The 18,769-nt window shown below is 47.1% G+C and overlaps 1 protein-coding gene across 2 annotated transcripts in view; it reads left to right on the top strand.

Moving 5' to 3' along the window:
- The first annotated feature begins 2,045 nt into the window (after positions 1 to 2,045).
- Positions 2,046 to 18,769, top strand: part of larp1b (La ribonucleoprotein 1B) — a 34,562-nt gene continuing 17,838 nt past the window's right edge. Inside the window, exons 1-5 of one of the 2 annotated variants that reach the window (XM_076979068.1) lie at positions 2,046 to 2,702; positions 11,287 to 11,348; positions 16,644 to 16,703; positions 17,158 to 17,368; positions 18,355 to 18,477. In XM_076979068.1, coding sequence (XP_076835183.1) covers positions 2,375 to 2,702; positions 11,287 to 11,348; positions 16,644 to 16,703; positions 17,158 to 17,368; positions 18,355 to 18,477 — 784 coding nt within the window. In that variant the 5' untranslated portion in view covers positions 2,046 to 2,374. Of the gene's footprint in view, positions 2,703 to 11,286; positions 11,349 to 16,643; positions 16,704 to 17,154; positions 17,369 to 18,354; positions 18,478 to 18,769 lie in introns of both variants that reach the window. The other variant, XM_076979067.1, reaches the window with a different exon arrangement.

Here is an 18,769-nt window from a genome sequence, read left to right as displayed (position 1 = left end):
GAATTTAATTTTTTACATGTAAGAATTAAATTCTTGATATCAAGAAAAAGAGGAAAAAAAGCGAACACAGCTTTCCATACGGTATCATGCATAACACGTGCACCAAAACATGTGCAGATGATGCTGTAAGTTCTGTAAGAACAAAGTACGTCTTACAACCATCACAAAGGGAACCGGCCTAGACATGCAGGTGACAGACCAACAAAGTTGAATTATCTCAACTTTATGAAAAATGGTAAATCTTTATTACAATAAAAGCAGATTCAGTGGGGCTAGACTGAACCCCCAACAATAGAGGAGTGCACCATATATACCTTTGAAAATACCGCCTCCCACCTGAGCTCCTGCTGTGAAGGATGTTATGTCAGTTGTGTTTGACTATTGTTACTGCCGCTAGTATGAAACCACTCAGTTTCAACTTTGTTGTATGAATGAAACTGAGTTCTGTCACCTGCATGTCTAGGCCGGTTCCCTTTGTCTGTGATGGTTGTTGATCGCTCACACTAAACCACTTTAGGTTGATCACATCTTCTGGTCTCACAGCCAGAGCTGTTGCAGCTCGCCTTGATTTGCTTGTTCATATGCAAAATAAGTCACATGACAGAGACTCCCAGGTTAGGACCCTTTATTATGATAATGAAGCAGTTGAGTACAGTAAGCCTTTGGGTCCATACTGTAATGTTTCACAGGTCCCTTCAGGGAAAGTTAAGCAAGATAGTTCAGGCACTGTAGCGTTGTTTCCCGCAGAGTGAGTCAGACTCAATATCTTGGGCATTGAACAGCACCCAAAGGTGCCGGTCAGATATGGTGAAGCAGGATTTACTGAGTGAGACTGTAGCCACTATTGATACACAACAGGTGAAGAGGTCAGAATCGGCTGCCTTGCACTGGACTGCGTCACTCTGAATGGCTGTGAAGGGTTGGAACAACATGGTTTTTGTTCGTTTGTTCTGTCATGAGTCCACCACTGAGGACTCGTACTTGAAGCTTGACAGTATTACATGCCCAAGTGTCTTGAAAAAGGAAGAAGTATAAAGCAGACAGTGTTTTGGTGTTTGCAGAGGTCATAACACATGAGTTCCTCCTGAGCTGTAGTGCCAGTACATCACACGGGCTCACATCTCTGATCCTGCAGGACTCATTCCACTCATTCCTCCACCTTATACAGCACCGACCGAATCTACTCATTCCTCCACCCTATACAGCACCGACCGAATCATCCACAGATGAGCAAATCAGGCAGTTCGCTGGAACACCTATGCCAACATTTGTAAATCTAAGAAATCAAACACCAAGATATAATCAAGTGTAATTAATTAATAATTATATGTTTGGGATTTTCTTTAATGCCATACTGTAGTCAAATAAAATACAAGTATTAGCAGATTCAAATGTAGCCTACATTGCGTTTTGTTTCGTATTCAGTTTTTAGTTTCTCCACTGTAATTAAAATTCCAGTATTAATACACTTAAAGAAATATCAAATAAAAAAGGACGTGACGTTTAATCACGTAACATGTTGACTTCACTCCTCTAATATTAAATGTGCTATTCGAGCCCAATCTCGGGCATAAATTCACTGCTTGTACACCCTGTAGTGTAAATATGCCCCCTAGCGGTTCAATTCTTGTGAAAGGACTTTTAGAAATGCTTCAACATGGCTTTTATCTGATTTTTTTTGCTTGCACACAAACCCCTAAATTATTATTGAACCGTCAGGCATATTTCTATGATAAGATGTACGTGTAAAGTGTAAGGTAATACACAACGGCATCTAAACCACGTGTTACGTTTGGCAAACTGAACTTTGCAGGGAATGCCACAATAAACCAGCGAGCACGACGACGTGATCTGTGACAGCCCCAAGTGTTGAGGTGTCACCAGGTGTGTGTGGGGACAGGCCACGTGTCCCTCCCCAACCCTGAAGTGTTGAGGTGTCGCCAGGTGTGCGGACCCGAGTGTGCGGGGTCAGGCCACGTGTCCCTCCCCAACCCCGCGCTGCACTACCGCCACCCGGCCGCGCGGGGCAGTAGAGAGCCCCCGCCGCTGGATCAATGACTCGTGGCTATTCGTAGTATTTCCTTTTAGGTGAACAGCAGCTCAGCCGAAACGCAAAAGTTGATTGGAAACGAAGCGAAAGTTGTTTTTTTTTGTCTCAACTGCGTGTCTGTCGTCCCGTCCCGGATGGACCGAACCGGAACGAGGACATTTTGAGGTCGGCGACACCCGAGGAAACTCCAGCGTGTTCCCCCGAGCTGCTGTCAACTCGCACCACCGCGTCTCTCGCACTTTTTCCTCCGCCCGACTCGCCCTCGCCTCCGCCCGCCCGGGGAGCCCCGGCAGCTCACGCCGCCTCCAGGCTCGATCGTGCACCATGTCCGCCGCAGTGGCGAGCGACTCGGACGGGACGGCCCGTCGGCTGAGAGAGGCGCACGGGAACACCGCGGGCGACGAGCGACCTCGGGCGGCCGAGAGACGGAGCCACGAGGAGGGGCAGCAGCGGGGCGCCGCGCACGCCCGGGCGGAGACGACCACTCCGGCCAGCACCGAGCGTGACGAACCCGAGCGGAACTCCGGCGCTGACAACGCGGGCGAACACGCCGAGAAGCAGCGGGTGATGGAGGCGCCGCCGCCGAGAGTGAACCCGTGGACGAGGACCACATGTCCCCCCCAGGGCTGGACCAGCCCCTCCCGGGACACGGGTACGTGTGTGCGGGCCCCGGGGCTGGAGACGCCCGGGTGTTGTGGAGCCCCAGCGGGTGGTGCGTGTGCTCGGCGTGGTCCCCCCCGCCACCGCGTGTCCTCCTCCCCGCTGGCCCACACGCCTGCAGCCGCGGCCCCGGCCCGCTCATCCGGGCTGATAAAAGTTTATTACAGTTTTAATCACAAACGTGCTCGTTTTTTGGGGGCGCCGTGGTCGTAATTCTGTGAATTGAAACTTTATGCCCATATCTGCTGTCAAGAGTTTTTTTTGTTTTGTTATTCATACATGGACAGAAAAGGACAAATCAGAAAAAGAGGGGGCGTGGCCTGTGCGGCTGCGCATGCGCCGACTCCACACCCAGTCGAGTCGTGCACGCGATAGGTGGCACGAGGAGGTGTCTCGAGCCTCGGCTAGCTCACACGCGAACCACGGTGCGGCCGTTAGTGTTGTGGCCGTGTTAGGTGATGTGATGGCGGGGCTGTGTGAGCGCTGCTGTCGCTAGTTCGGCGTTAGCGGCCCGCTAGCTGGCTCGCTACAGGTTGTTGGTTCAGACAGCTGTAGCGTTGCAGAACTGCACGTATCTTAAAATTGATACGTTATGTGAAAATAATCGTGTAGCGTTAGAATCAGTGACGGTTGTAAAGATAATCAAATCACGTTTGCCCACGATGCAGACACATTGGCTAATTTAAACACCTTACAAAAACAGAAGTAATGTGGTTTGAGCAGCGCGCCTCACGTATGACCAAATAAGGTCTTTACTCGAACTCACGGTACTCACACGTCTAGTTACACGTGTAGTTACACGTCCATTCACGGTACTCACGTCTTGTTACACGTCTAGTCACGGTACTCACGTCTAGTCACGGTACTCACACGTGTAGTTACACGTCTAGTCACGGTACTCACACGTGTAGTTACACGTCTAGTCACGGTACTCACACGTGTAGTTACACGTCTAGTCACGATACTCACGTGTAGTTACACGTCTAGTCACGGTACTCACGTCTAGTTACACATCTAGTCACGGTACTCACACGTGTAGTTACACATCTAGTCACGGTACTCACACGTGTAGTTACACGTCTAGTCACAGTACTCACGTGTAGTTACACGTCTAGTCACAGTACTCACGTGTAGTTACACGTCTAGTCACGGTACTCACAGCTAGTTACACGTCTAGTCACGGTACTCACACGTGTAGTTACACGTCTAGTCACGGTACTCGCACGTGTAGTTACACGTCTAGTCACGGTACTCGCACGTGTAGTTACACGTCTAGTCACGGTACTCGCACGTGTAGTTACACGTCTAGTCACGGTACTCGCACGTGTAGTTACACGTCTAGTCACGGTACTCACACGTATAGTTACACGTCTAGTCACGGTACTCACACATCTAGTTAACTGCCGTCTAAAATGTCTGTCGCATGCATCCTTAAAATTTATTGACATTGTGCCTCATCGTTAGATGAATTGGGACAGACTTGCTGATGCGGCTCAAAGAGGACCCCCTCCCCCACGTCCCCCCAGCCGCACATCCACCAAACCACCCCCACCCCCCGCGCTGCCCGATCGAGTTGCAGCACCGAGCACGTGGAGTGCTGACAACAGCAACTCTCCCGGAGTCGGTAGTTGTGAGCGGTGCACGGCATCAACACGCAGGCTGATCTGACTACGGTTACTTTGAAGTTTAAATCCCAGTCTGTGATGGGACGTGGGGTCGTGGCTAAACTACTGATATTTATTTTAAAAATAGTGTAGCATGTGAAATAAGTTGTGTTGACGCACCGAACTTGGTGAATTCTACAGTACACATGGTGTCGTCCAGTCACGTCCTCACCCATTTCACATAACATGTAATCTACCTATCAGAGTGTTGAATAGCCCATCAGTTTCTACCTAGATTAGATGTTAAATGCGCGTCGTTAGTAAACGGCGTGTGTGTTTGGGCTTTGCCCCAGTGTTCTGTATCCTTATCCTGAATAATGGCTCGAATGTTTTTCTTAGTAAGTAATAGACGTTTAAGCTTGAACAATACGTTTATTGTTTTATTATTATTACTTATGATAAATTTTGTGTATCATTGTTTATAAAAAATAACTTTACAAATGCCGGTTTCTCCTCCACTTGCTGAGGTGGGTGCTGCATTGCTGCAGTGTTTGTAATCTGGGCTCATCTCCCTGTCCCAGTACTGTATTCACAACGTCTTAATGCTTACTGTTACTTTGTCACAGAGGGATTCAAATTCCAGTCCTCCAGGTTTTCCACCCTCCCTTTATCCAGAACTCAAGTGATGACAAAGTGCCCCACCAATTACATTAATCTTTTAATTAATCAATTACAGGGGATTACAAAATCCAGGCCTTGGATTTGTGGGCCAGATTTGCATGTCATATTTAAGCACTCTGAAAGTTTCCTCAGTGCAGAGTTTCAGTCAGAGCCCTTCTTCTCAAGGAGTTTTAGTTCATAGTTCTTCTTTTAGTTCTGATGCCTGCAAGTGTAATCTGCTAGTTTGATATTCTGACAGTGTGCTCCTGCCGAGTAAGAAGGTCAGGCATTCTGTGGGTCTCCACGTTTTCTATGAGGGTGAACTTTTTTTAAAATCTTAATCATGCATAGCTTTCTGTTTCCATGTCAAAACAGTGATGGACACACTGTTACCCAGTGCTAGTGCTGTGTGCTAGTGACCCATCATGAGGAGGGAGTTCCGTGATTAGAACCATCTGGTTCACGTGTCTTAGCACACGTGTGGGGTGAGGCGTGAGCCAAATCTGACATGGCTGCGTCTCTGCCTCGTTGTGCAGCTCAACACGTCCTGCACACACCAGTCGGGGGGAGTCCCCAAAATGACAGGAAGATGTGTGAGTGTCATCTCCTGTGTTTGTAGTGACACTTCAAACAAAAGACTGACACTTTTGGGTAAATATTTTTATTTTATATTTGAATTTTGCTGATCATGCTAAATTTTATTCCATTCAGTTATGGGTCAATCTGGTTGCATATACTTTATTTACTTATTTACAAAGAGGGCACTGAATCGCTCCTGAGAAGGGGCAATGCGTAAACCCTGTAGCATTCAGAATAGCGTCTTCCTCCTGCGCTGTGGTCCTGGGGTCCCGGGCCGGGACTGCGGGCCCCGTCCCACAGGTGGCCACTCTGCAGGTCTCCCAGCACTGTGGGTCTGTTCCTGGAATGCTGGCTTTGTGCTCTGCACATGCAGCAGTTCTTAGAAACTGTAGCTTGAAGATTAGTGAATCTGTGCAGGTCTGCGTGTAGTTTGTGCTGTGGTCACGTGCTCAGAAGCGGCTAGTGTGAGCTAATGGAGGGAGCGCAGGTGTTGGCAGGACGTGGAGGCATGCTTTATTCTCCTTCACACCTCCTTAGATTGATTTATTAAAGCATGCAAACCTGCTCCATGTCTACTAGAGTAAAGGATATCCTTTTAAAATAAGTTATATGCTGTCAATTCCAGGTGCCGCGATTAAAAGTCTTCACCAGGATTTTGCTCAGGCTTCCTGGATTGTGTTGATTCCACTAATTTTACCTGGATTGCTAATTAGAAAATCTAGCAAGCTTGAGCAAAATCCTGGTGAGGACTTTTAATCGCGGCACCTGGAATTGACAGCACTAGTTATAATACATAATGTCATAAACAAGCTAAATCTGGCAGAAGCAAGACTTTGTTTTGACAGTGGGTCAGAAGAAATCAATTTATTTAGTTTAAAGTGAAATGTACCTCTCCAAGGCCTTGGAAGCTCGCAGTGAAACCTGCCTGGAAGTCACTCCTCCTCCCATCTCAGCAGTTTGGTCTCTAGTGGGCCAAACTGGACCTGTTCTTCTGGACCTTGGTCAGTGGAGGCCGTGAGCAGAACCTGGCACAGCGGGTGGGTTTCCCACACTGCTCAGACACACATGGAACACTTCACACCTGTTAGCACCTGTGTTGTGCAGTTTGTTTAAAGTAAACCTGGCCCTTAGATAGGTGTGTGTGTGTGTGTGTGTGTGTGTGTGTGTGTGTGTGTGTGTGTGTGTGTGTGTGTGTGTGTGTGTGTGTGTGTGTGTAACAGCTGTTAACGTCTGTGTTGGAGCTCAATGTCTAATGCTGTGTAAATCCCCTCTGATACCCTGAAAAGGTGCTGATGGTTTCAGCAAAGGACCAAGCACACATGTATTAAAGGAGTTGCACTTTATCACCCACATGGCAGCAATGTAGCCTGTTGCCAGGGCCTGACCTCACTGTGTGTTCCGGGGTAGCAGGACAGGACCCCGCTGGGCACGCTCAGGACCCCGCTGGGCACGCTCAGGACCCCGCTGGGCACGCTCAGGACCCCGCTGGGCACGCTCAGGACCCCGCTGGGCACACTCAGGACCCCGCTGGGCACACTCAGGACAGCTGTGTGTCTGCTGTACACCTGACCGGTCTCGGGTGAATCACAGGAGCAGATGAATGATGTTCCACAGATAACATGGGCCATTCTGTTGGGCTCTGCCTGCTATTGTTATTTGGCTATTAATTTCATAGTAATCAGGCCAAATCTGGGGGCTGGTCCCGCAGGTGCTGGGCTGGTCCCGCAGGTGTTGGGCTGGTCCCGCAGGTGCTGGGCTGGTCCCGCAGGTGCTGGGCTGGTCCCGCGGTGCTGGGCTGGTCCCGCGGTGCTGGGCTGGTCCCGCAGGTGTTGGACTGGTCCCGCAGGTGTTGGACTGGTCCCGCAGGTGCTGGGCTGGTCCCGCGGTGCTGGGCTGGTCCCGCAGGTGTTGGGCTGGTCCCGCAGGTGTTGGGCTGGTCCCGCAGGTGTTGGGCTGATCCCGCAGGTGTTGGGCTGGTCCCGCAGGTGCTGGGATTGTCCCGCAGGTGCTGGGCTGGTCCCGCAGGTGCTGGGCTGGTCCCGCAGGTGCTGGGCTGGTCCCGCGGGTGCTGGGCTGGTCCCGCAGGTGCTGGGCTGGTCCCGCGGGTGCTGGGCTGGTCCTGCGGTGCTTTTTTAGCATGTGTGTTATAATGTGAAATGAGTGGGGGGCCTTTAGCAGTAGCTGGTGCTCTCGTGTTACTTGTTAAAGGGAACACTGTGTTCAGCAGTGGCCCTAGTCACTGTGTTCTTTAAGAACATGTAATACTACGAGGCAGCTGGACACACTTCAGAGCCTATAGCCTGTGCTGCAGCTACGAGCTGCTAGTGTAAGTGTGCTGGGGGGCGTGGCTGCTGTTTGATTAAGAGCTTTTGTTGTTCATACGTGGTATTCTCTGGCTTAAATATTGCGCTTGATCTGCATATAATTAACGTTAATATTTGCATGGTTTAGCATGCCTAAGTGTGTCTAGATACACAGTTTAGGGTTTAGAGTGAGAGGAGTGTTGAGCTGACCCCCACCCCCCCAGGCTCTGTTTGAAATGGTGAGTCCCTCTCATTTGGGTGTAGTTGTCCTGCTTTTGGTAGTGTGAAGTCACGGCCAGATACCAGTGAGTATCAGTTGGTTTTGCGTAGGATAACCGTCACGCCCCGCGCTGTCAGCTAGCACCCAACGCCTTATCGTCCCAGACATCCTGGCCACTGTGATAAATGACCCCTGACACTCCCCGAGATGGGCGGCACTCGGTCCGCATGCATAATCCCCTCACATTTAATGTGCTCTCCTCCCCCGTCTTTGACATAGAAAGAGAACTGGTTTTGTTGGTTGTGTGTGTGTGTGTGTGTGTGTGTGTGTGTGTGTGTGTGTGTGTGTGTGTGTGTGTGTGTGTGTGTGAGCTTTAGATGCTCACTCTAAGGCTGCACTTGCAGGTTTGTTCATGTGTTTAACTGTGAGATGGACTGTGAGATTTGCCTGCTGTTGACACAGCAGCACAAGCAGACCAGTCCTTCTGAAACACAGCTGAGCTGTAGAACCTTGGTTGGGAAATACTTACAAGTACTCAGTGTTGAAATACTGTTACTCTATGTAACGACCACTGCCCCCCCCAGCTGGTTAACTGCAAGGGTACAGTGGTGAGAGGTTAGCAGTAGGGTTGCAGCGGTAACCGGTTTCACGGTATACCACGGTATTAAAATGCACGGTTATCATACCGTGTGCGTTTGCTTATTACCGGTAAAAAGCAAGCCAGCGGAGAAACTGACCCGCGCATGCGCAACTCCGCTCCGGTTCAGCTACTAAGCACACAGCAGTGAGAATGGCAGAAAGTGCATTAGACTTAACAAATTTTTTAACAAAAAAAAAGCTTAACTAAAATCAGCGGCGAAAATGACGTAATCGCGGTGGCTCCGCCGGTGAGCGCGGGTCTCGCGCGCTGTCGATTCGCGAGGTCGTGCACGTCTCGAATTTTGTAACTTTGCGCGCGTCGCGCCTCAGCGCAATGAACAAAGTCATGTTTGCAGGGTTCATACACCTTTATAAGGTGGAATTAAAGCACTTGTACGTAACTTTAAAGGTCCGTTTCAATATTTCCCAGCACCTTAAACTTAATTAAGTTAAATATTTATACATATACTCAAAATAATTCGCTTTTTATTAAATTATTTAATGGTTGTTTATTTTCAAAACGCCCAGTCTTAACGTCTTCACGTTCTCTCGTGTTTCGTCCTGGAATTACAAGAGGCTCGTATTTGTTAACGTAATACAAAAGAACTGTGCCGAGTCGCGCGCTACGGTCACTAGTGAAAGTGTAAATCCATAGATTTTTAAGGTCCTTGCTTTCACTGGATGTGAAAGATGCCATTAATTTACATGCGTTCATTTTCAAAATTTTACGTGCCTGTTTTTCATATGTTAAAACCAGACTCGGTGTGAAAGCCTTAAAATAGAAATCTCTATTGTGAGGGTCATGTCAGAAATAAATCCTCTCTTTCTGCAGTATCTGGTTATATTCTAACTTGGCAGTACAACGGACGTTTACAACAGTTGTTGATCAGACACTGACCCAGGTTGAGTTTATCAGATATTAAATAATTTAAACTTAAATAATTGTACTGAAATCCATGATTTAGGTTTATCTAATTTTGCAGTATTTATTTAAACATGTGTACAGCTTATTTTTTTAAAGGAGACATTTTGTATACAATAGTTCCAGGTTTCTACAATAAATAGTTAATTGAACAAAAAAAACTTGTAATTTCTTTAAGGGTCAGTGTATCTTTTAATAATATACAAACTAACTGTGATACCGTGATAACCGTGATACCGCGGTATTTTCTGAGACGGTTATCATACCGTGAAAATCTCATACCGTTGCAACCCTAGTTAGCAGACCCAGGCCACACGACACTGTCCCCACCTCTGTAGGGCCTTATAGTGTGTGTGTGTGTGTGTGTGTGTGTGTGTGTGTGTGTGTGTGTGTGACCCACATCTCTGCCCCCTGACCACCATGAGCACGCGTGCCGAGCTACCATCGTGCTGAAGGTTAATCATCCACCAGCGTGGGCAGCTGACCTTGTACCGCAGCTGAAGCGCCCCCCCCCCCCCCCCCCCCCCCCCCTCTCTGCTCGTGGTGCTGTGCTGCTGGCTGACTGCCCTGACAACATGGGTCAGCGTGATGGCGGGGAGCTCGCTGTCCCGCACACGTCCTGTGCTCTGTGGAACCATGGGGTGGTGCTCTTCTGTGAGCTCTAGTGCAGATATCTGGGCTACTTACAATCCTGCAGTTTATCAGCAGCTGAGCTGCTGTTCTCTGTGGAAGCCACTAACACTCTTGGGAATTTATCATTCTAGTTACAAAATCCTGGTTCAAACTACAGATCCATAATTGTTTTCAAAAAGTAAGAATCTCACCTGTGAGAGAACACGGACTCTGAGAGCTTGAGTTATGGAGACATTTTAACAAATTGCAACAATTATCAGCATTATCAGAGCGCCCAGTGTCATTTCATCGTGTGACTGAGATGTGAGGAGTTATGAAGACATTCCACAGTGTTTTCTCAGAAAAGTCATGTACATATTTGAGTGTTTAGGAGCTGGTGGGGAGGCGTGAAGCATCAGAGACAGGGACACCACCCACATTCTCTTGTCGTTTATTGGTGTAGTCGTAGTTGTGAAGCCGACACTAGAACACACGGCCCTGCGGCTCTGAGCAACACTGCAGTACCTCTGATTCTCCCCTCAGGAGACACTGGCTGTGTGCGAGTTTGATTCCACCAGAGCTTCTTGATATGGTCCACCTGCTCCCAGCACACATCCACCGATCTGCTCCTCTCTGATCTATTTGCACTGTGTGACCTCTCTCTCTCTCTACCTCTTTCTCTACCTCTCTCTCTACACCTCTCTCTCTACTGCTCTCTCTGTCTCTCCCGCTCTCTCTCTCTTTCTCTATCGCTCTCACTTTCCTGGTCATCTCTTTCTCTCACCTCAAGTAAAAAATGTCTTTATTGGCATGGCTATACAAAGAAGCATTCGTGTAGTAATAATAACAATAACAACACTATCACCACCAGTATCATTATAGTTGCTGTTGTAAGTATTGGCAGTAATAACAACTTTACAGTTACAGTTTGAATGGCGTATTGAAAAACTCTAACGCCCCTCTCCCTCTCACTGACTTTTTCAGTCACAAAACAAACATGGTGGTGATGTCCTCTGCCATGTGCTCTTTGTCTGCAGACCCTCAGAACCCTGCCAAAGTGGTGCGTGCCAGCAAGCCCCGCTCCAGGAAGTCCAGCAAGGTGGGTGATTGGTGCTTGCTAATGTCATAAAGCCCTGGAACTAGAATGCTGATGTCATAGAGCCCTGGAACTAGAATGCTGATGTCATAGAGCCCTGGAACTAGAATGCGGATGTCATAGAGCCCTGGAACTAGAATGCGGATGTCATAAAGCCCTGGAACTAGAATGCTGATGTCATAAAGCCCTGGAACTAGAATGCTGATGTCATAGAGCCCTGGAACTAGAATGCTGATGTCATAGAGCCCTGGAACTAGAATGCGGATGTCATAAAGCCCTGGAACTAGAATGCTGATGTCATAAAGCCCTGGAACTAGAATGCTGATGTCATAGAGCCCTGGAACTAGAAAGTAAACCATGGAGATGACTGCAAACAGTATCTAAAACCTGCCTTAATTGTTGCATCCATTGGAGCAGAGTTGGATGCCTAGAGGTTTCCGTTGTCACAAGGCATCTCTAACACACATTACTTGAGCAGGGGTCAGTGTTAGCCAATCACAAGGCACTGCTTTTTGTGTGGGTTCACTGTGTTCTGTATGTGTGGGTGGATTTTTTTGTTAATTGTTGATTTTTTTGTTTTGTTTGAGTCTTTTATTGGGACTCCACGTCAGTCTGGTCGTGGTGGTGGGCTTGCTGTGGTTTGGAAAAACCGGTATTTCTCCCAGCTAGTGAGCTCTGACCACGTCTCCACTTTTGAACTGCAACTGATGAAAGTTGGTAAGATCAATCCGTTTTACTGCATTTTAGTCTACCGTCCTCCTGGTCCAGCAGGTCAGTTCTTATGTGAATTTACTGATTTTCTGACATCTATTATAAAGATGGACAAAGTTTTATTGCTGGGTGATTTTAACTTACATATTGATAATAACCTGGATAGTGCTGCTATGGAATTTCTTAATATTGTTGAATCCTTCAATTTTAAACAGTTTATTACTGGTGCCACTCATACAGGTGGGCATACTTTAGACCTTGTGTTTTCTTTGGGTTTACACGTTGATCACGTGTGTTGTGAAGATTTTTTGATTAGTGATCACAAATGTATTTTCTTTAATCTCTCTGGAAATACTGACCCTCTCTGTACAAAAAGAACGACGCTCACTCGTTCCATCAGTCAAGAATCAGTAAACCAGTTTTCGGCTAACTTCTGCTGTGATTTAAATCCAAACTGTAGCAACGTCGAGTCTTTAATGCAGTCTTTTAATGAAGAGTGTTCCCTGTTACTGGACAAGGTGGCTCCTCTAAAGACTAGGTCTAGGCCTATCATTAACAAAACTCCATGGATGACTGATGAAGTTCGTTCTTTAAGACAGAAGTGTCGTAGATCTGAGAGACTTTGGAAAGCTACGGGTTTGGAAGTACATCGTCTGTACCTAAAGGAGCTTCGCATCTCTTTTAATGATCTAGTAAAGGATGCTAGGTCCTCCTTTTTTGTGAATCAAATTTTACTCTCCAAAAGAAACCCAAAGATTTTATTTAATACCATAAACAATATTGTAGCTCCTCCTCCTGTAGCGCTGCCATGTCTTTCAGTCAATGACTGTAATAGGTTTCATGTGTTTTTTGTGGAGAAGGTCATGGACATTAGGTCCAGCATTAAGCCAGTGGCAGGTGTTTCCTCTTCTAGCCGCCCACCTTCTCTTACTGTTTTGGATTCCTTTCAGCCTATCAGCTTAGATGATCTGCTGGATGTAATTGTGAGGCTAAAGCCATCAAGTAGCTCCGTGGATGTGATACCCTCTTCATTATTGTTGAAGGTCTTACCTACCGTTGGCCCTGCTATATTGGCCATTGTAAATTCCTCACTGTTAACAGGTTGCTTTCCATCTTATTTTAAACACGCCACTGTTCAGCCTCTTTTAAAGAAATCAAATTTAGACCCGGCTGTGCTTAAGAACTATAGGCCTATATCTAAGCTTCCTTTCTTATCCAAAATTTTAGAGAAGGTGGTGGCAAACCAACTGATTACAGTTTTAGAAAATCACAATTGCTACGACTCTTTACAATCTGGGTTTCGGAAGAGGCATTCTACAGAGACTGCTCTCCTGAGGGTCTCAAATGATCTTTTAATGTCTGCTGATGTTGGTGACTGCTCTGTGTTGGTGCTGCTGGATCTCAGTTCTGCGTTTGATACCATTGATCATGAAATACTGATAAATAGGTTACGTGACTGGGTGGGCATATCTGGAACAGCACTTGATTGGTTTATTTCTTATCTCACTGGGAGAAGTTTCTCAGTTACGATGGGAGATTACACGTCTGAGGCAACCCCATTAACCTGTGGGGTTCCACAGGGTTCAGTTTTAGGGCCTTTGTTGTTTTCTTTGTATATGTTACCTTTGGGGCAGATTTTAAATAGTTTTAATATTTCCTATCATTTATTTGCTGATGATATTCAGCTTTATTTCTCTTTTAAACCAAGTGAGGTTCATAGTTTGTCTAGGCTATTAGATTGTCTTCAATCAATCAGAGAATGGACCTCAAATAACTTCCTACAGCTAAATGACAACAAGACTGAGGTATTGATCATTGCTCCTGATAGGCTTAGTCAAACGATTAAGCAAAATCTTGGGCTTCTTTCCTCTGCTGTCCACACTAGCCTCCGAAATCTGGGAGTTATCTTCGATCAGTCTTTAGCATTTGATTCTCATGTTAAACAGCTGTCAAGATCCTGTTTCTTCCACTTGAGAAATATCAGTAAACTGAGATCTATGGTTTCAACAGCAGATCTAGAGATGCTGATCCATGCGTTTATTTCATCTCGCATAGACTACTGTAATGCCTTGTTTTCATCTCTCAGTGTATCAGCTCGTGGACGTTTACAGATAATTCAAAACGCTGCAGCGAGGTTACTGACCAAGTCAAGCAGACGGTCTCACATAACACCCATTTTAAAATCCTTACACTGGCTTCCTGTAGATTTCAGGATCCAGTTCAAGATTTTAACTTTAACATACAGAGCACTACACAACACAGCTCCTGTGTATGTCGCTGACCTGCTCCACCCCTACACTTCATCACGATTACTCAGGTCAAACAACCTGAGTTTACTGTCTGTGCCACGCTCATGTCTAAAGACTCGTGGAGACCGAGCATTTAAGGTGGTTGCTCCAAAACTGTGGAACACACTTCCTCCACATTTAAGATCAGCTGACACTGTAGATACTTTTAAAAAACAGCTAAAGACTTTCCTTTTTACGCAGGCGTTTAGTTAGTGGTGGAGGTTGCAGCCGTTGACCTTGTACACTGTATTTTATTTCTGTTTTATAGTGTGTGTTTTTGTGTCTTTGATTTATTTTATTTTATTTTCCGTTGTAAAGCACTTTGTGGCTTGTGCCTGTGAAAAGTGCTATATAAATGTATTTTACTTACTTACTTACTTACTTACTTACTTACTTACTTTTTACTTACTTACTTAACTGTGAGTGGACTGTGACACTGCAAATATAAGTGTTTGAATACTAATGAGAATAATGTTGACAAGTGTCAGAGAGGGTTTCTGATAATACATGGTGAACCTTACCGTCACAGGGGGGAGGGCCCTCTGAAACCCCACAACCATGTGAATGACTTCATTACTAATTCAGAGTGTAATTCATGTGACCCTGTTATGGCCTGATCTGACATGGGCTCCTCCTGGACCCTATAGGAACAACACACACACACACACACACACACACACACACACACACACACACACACACACACACACAAACATTAGCCTTTTACCTCACACTGTGTGACCCTGTCATTCACACACACACACAACCATTAGCCCTTTACCTCACACTGTCTGACCCTGTCATACACACACACACACAAACATTAGCCTTTTACCTCACATTGTCTGACCCCGTCATTCTCACACACACACACACACACAAACATTAGCCTTTTACCTCACACTGTGTGACCCTGTCATACACACACACAAACATTAGCCTTTTACCTCACACTGTGTGACCCTGTCATTCACACACACACAAACATTAGCCCTTTACCTCACACTGTCTGACCCCATCATTCTCACACACACACACACAAACATTAGCCTTTTACCTCACACTGTGTGACCCTGTCATACACACACACACACACACACAAACATTAGCCTTTTACCTCACACTGTGTGACCCTGTCATTCACACACACACACACACACACACACACACACACACACACAAACATTAGCCTTTTACCTCACACTGTCTGACCCTGTCATTCACACACTCTGACGCGCGCGCACACACACACACACACACACACACACACTAGTCTTTTTACCTCACACTCTCTGACTCTGTCACACAAACTCAAACTAGTCTTTTTACCTCACACTATCAGACACACACACACACACAGTGCTAACAGCAGGTGCTAATATGTGTTCCTCGTCTACACTGGGACTCCACCATAACTTGATATGCTACTCGGAATTTTGGAAATGTGTTTGGCGTCTCAGTTGTCAAGGAAAGGGCATCATCGACAGTGCTAAAGGACAGGGCGGGGCTAAAAATGGTTTCCATAGTGACACATGCAGTGACTCAGCAAATCCACTAAGTCCATTGCCCGTCATGGTCAGAAAGACAGAACCTGGACGTGGAGGTGGAGCTGGAGACAGTTTGAGCTGGAGACAGTTTGAGCTGGAGACAGTTTGAGCTGGAGACAGGTGGAACTGGAGACAGGTGGAACTGGAGACAGGTGTCCTCAGTAGTGGCCCACTGGCTGGCTCCTTGCAACATGAACCCAGGAGGGTCAGTTTTCAGTACGACATCATCATCAGAAGAATGAAGATAAGAGTGCTTTTCATGTCTGCTGTGGTTTCTGTGGTGTCGTATTCGTGGGCCAGAAGAATCACCGTCTGACATGAGTAACATTAAAATACTGTTTAAAAAGAACTTTTACGCAACTTGTTTTTTTTTTAACTCCACAAATTGGGGGTTGAGTGTGTAGATGGTGCTGTGATGTAGGCTGAGCTGTTCCTCTTTCTGTGGGTTCTGGTTCTGCTCAGTCCGTCTGGTTCTGCTCAGTCCGTCTGGTTCTGCTCAGTCCGTCTGGTTCTCACAGTCCGTCTGGTTCTGCTCAGTCCGTCTGGTTCTGCTCAGTCCGTCTGGTTCTCACAGTATGACAATGTTAAGGCTCAGTAATGCTACCAGCCCCCGCCAATGACATGGTTGTGGAATTTTCAATTTAGTGCACACTTTAAATAATTGTTCTATATTTGTGTGTGTATGTGTGTGTGTGTGTGTGTGTGTGTGTGTGTTTTAATTAAATATTTGTTATCATTTTTTCCTCTTGCAGTCAGGTGACTTCAGTGACATCACGAACTGGCCCACCCCTGGAGAACTAGCCAATAAAGAGGTGAGGGAACCTGTTCCAGGTTGTTAGTTTTTGTTCTGATTGCTGATTGGAGGAACTGTGTTGCATGAGTGTATGTGTGTGGGCTCCGCCCCCAACACGAGAGGCTGTGTGTCTCGTTACTGCGGTGGTTTCTGTGTCATTGCTATGAGAGCACTTTGACTGGTGTGTGTTGAGAGTTCTTTCAAAGCGCCACACACACCCGGTCTGACCTGCTCGGGGATACAGGCCGATCATTGCGAGACATTTGACCGTGACCCGAGGTCCTGTAATACAGTGGATACAGTGCAGGTTCACCATGCTAACTGTTTCAGTGTCTTGGCTTTGGTTTCCTGGCAACACTGCCCCACCCCCATGTGAACGGCAGCAGGCTGGTCCCCAGACCACACTGTTCGTGTGTGAGTGTGTGAACTGTAGTTTTGTTGATGGGGGACTGACGTGTTGCCCCTCCCAGCAGCAGCTGAACGCCATCAACACGCAGGGCCGGCGCTCGTGGGCGGGGCGTGGGGAGAGGAAGAGAGATGGAGCGGGGGAGAGGCCTGAGAAGGAGAGCAGCAGTGATGGCAGTGACAGTAAGGAGAACCGTGAAGCCCAGCAGGAACCAGCCAACCTCCCCAACGAGCAGGACCGGGAGGAGACGCACAGCAGCGCCCCACGCAGGAGAGGAGGTCACACTTACTCCAGTCTATATACACGCCCCACACACGTACACCCTCACACACACCCTCATGCCCTCACACACACCCTCACACACACCCTCACGCCCTCACACAAACCCTGACGCCCTCACACACACACACACCCTCACGCCCTCACACACACCCTCATGCCCTCACACACACCCTCACACACACCCTCACGCCCTCACACACACCCTCACGCCCTCACACCCTCACACACACACACACACACGTGCACTTGCACATGCATACACCCATTAGTCCACCTGGGACATGAACACAGGGGTTTACCTGTGTCCCCGCTGTGAATGTTCCTGACCAGATACTCCGCTGCTTGAAAATGTATGAACCCTTTAGATGTTTCAATATTTCTAGGTGAATTTCACCAGATTATTACACATGTCCTAAAAGCAGATAAAGAGAACCAAATCTGAGACGGATACTAAAATATTAGATTCTGTCATTTATTCTTGGAGGTAATGATCCTGTATTACGTATGTGGCAGTGTGCGATCCTTCAGATTGAGCAGATAATCTGCAGGCCCAGTGAAGTGTTGGTCATCCCTGTCCACGACCTCTTTTGGTGATGCAAGCAGTGATCACAACACTGATTCACCTTTTGCACAGTCACACGGACTCATTTCTGCTTTTAGTTGGTGCACGACTCTCATTTTTCTAACATTTATTGTTTTATTTGTAATAGTTTGAAAGGAAGTAGGAAGTGAGAATACGGTAAACGTCAGCAGTGCGTTACCCGTCAGCAGTAGAGTAAACTTCAGCAGTAACTGTCTAACTGTTTAGTAACTGTCTAACTGTTTAGTAACTGTCTAACTGTTTAGTAACTGTCTAACTGTCAGCAGTGGCCCAGTGTACTGGCTTCAAAAAGGTGGCAGATACATTATGTCCTACACAAACCGTTTCCTGTAAAAGTGTGTGTGTGTGTGTGTGTGTGTGTGTGTGTGTGTGTGTGTGTAGGCTGGAGGAGAGAGCGGGATTTCTTCGATGACACGTCCAGCGTCCACAGTGAGGGCAGTAGTGTCCGTGGTGGTCTCAGGGGTCGGGGCAAAGGTCGCGGCAGGGGAAGAGGTCGTGGCCGAGGTAACCACTACGCCACAATGACTCCTTATTGTAGCAGCATGGCAGCGTTTTGAATGGGAACACAGTGGTGTGTGTGTGTGTGTGTGTGTGTGTGTGTGTGTGTGTGTGTGTGTGTGTGTGTGTGTGTTGTGTGTGTGTGTGTGTGCGCGCTTTATGGATTTTCAGGGGTCTCATCATATCCAGTGGAATTTCAGCAATTACATGCTAGGCCTACAGACTTTAGTTTAGTAACTAATTATAACGTAGTTACTCGGTGGAGAACCCAGTCAGTCTGGATGGTGGTGAGAGGTTT

This window comes from Brachyhypopomus gauderio, chromosome 17 (genome assembly GCF_052324685.1).
Source record: "Brachyhypopomus gauderio isolate BG-103 chromosome 17, BGAUD_0.2, whole genome shotgun sequence".
In the NCBI taxonomy this organism is placed as follows: Eukaryota; Metazoa; Chordata; class Actinopteri; order Gymnotiformes; family Hypopomidae; genus Brachyhypopomus; species Brachyhypopomus gauderio.
Note: the sequence above shows the minus strand (reverse complement) of the source record. Positions and strands in the feature narration are given on the sequence as shown.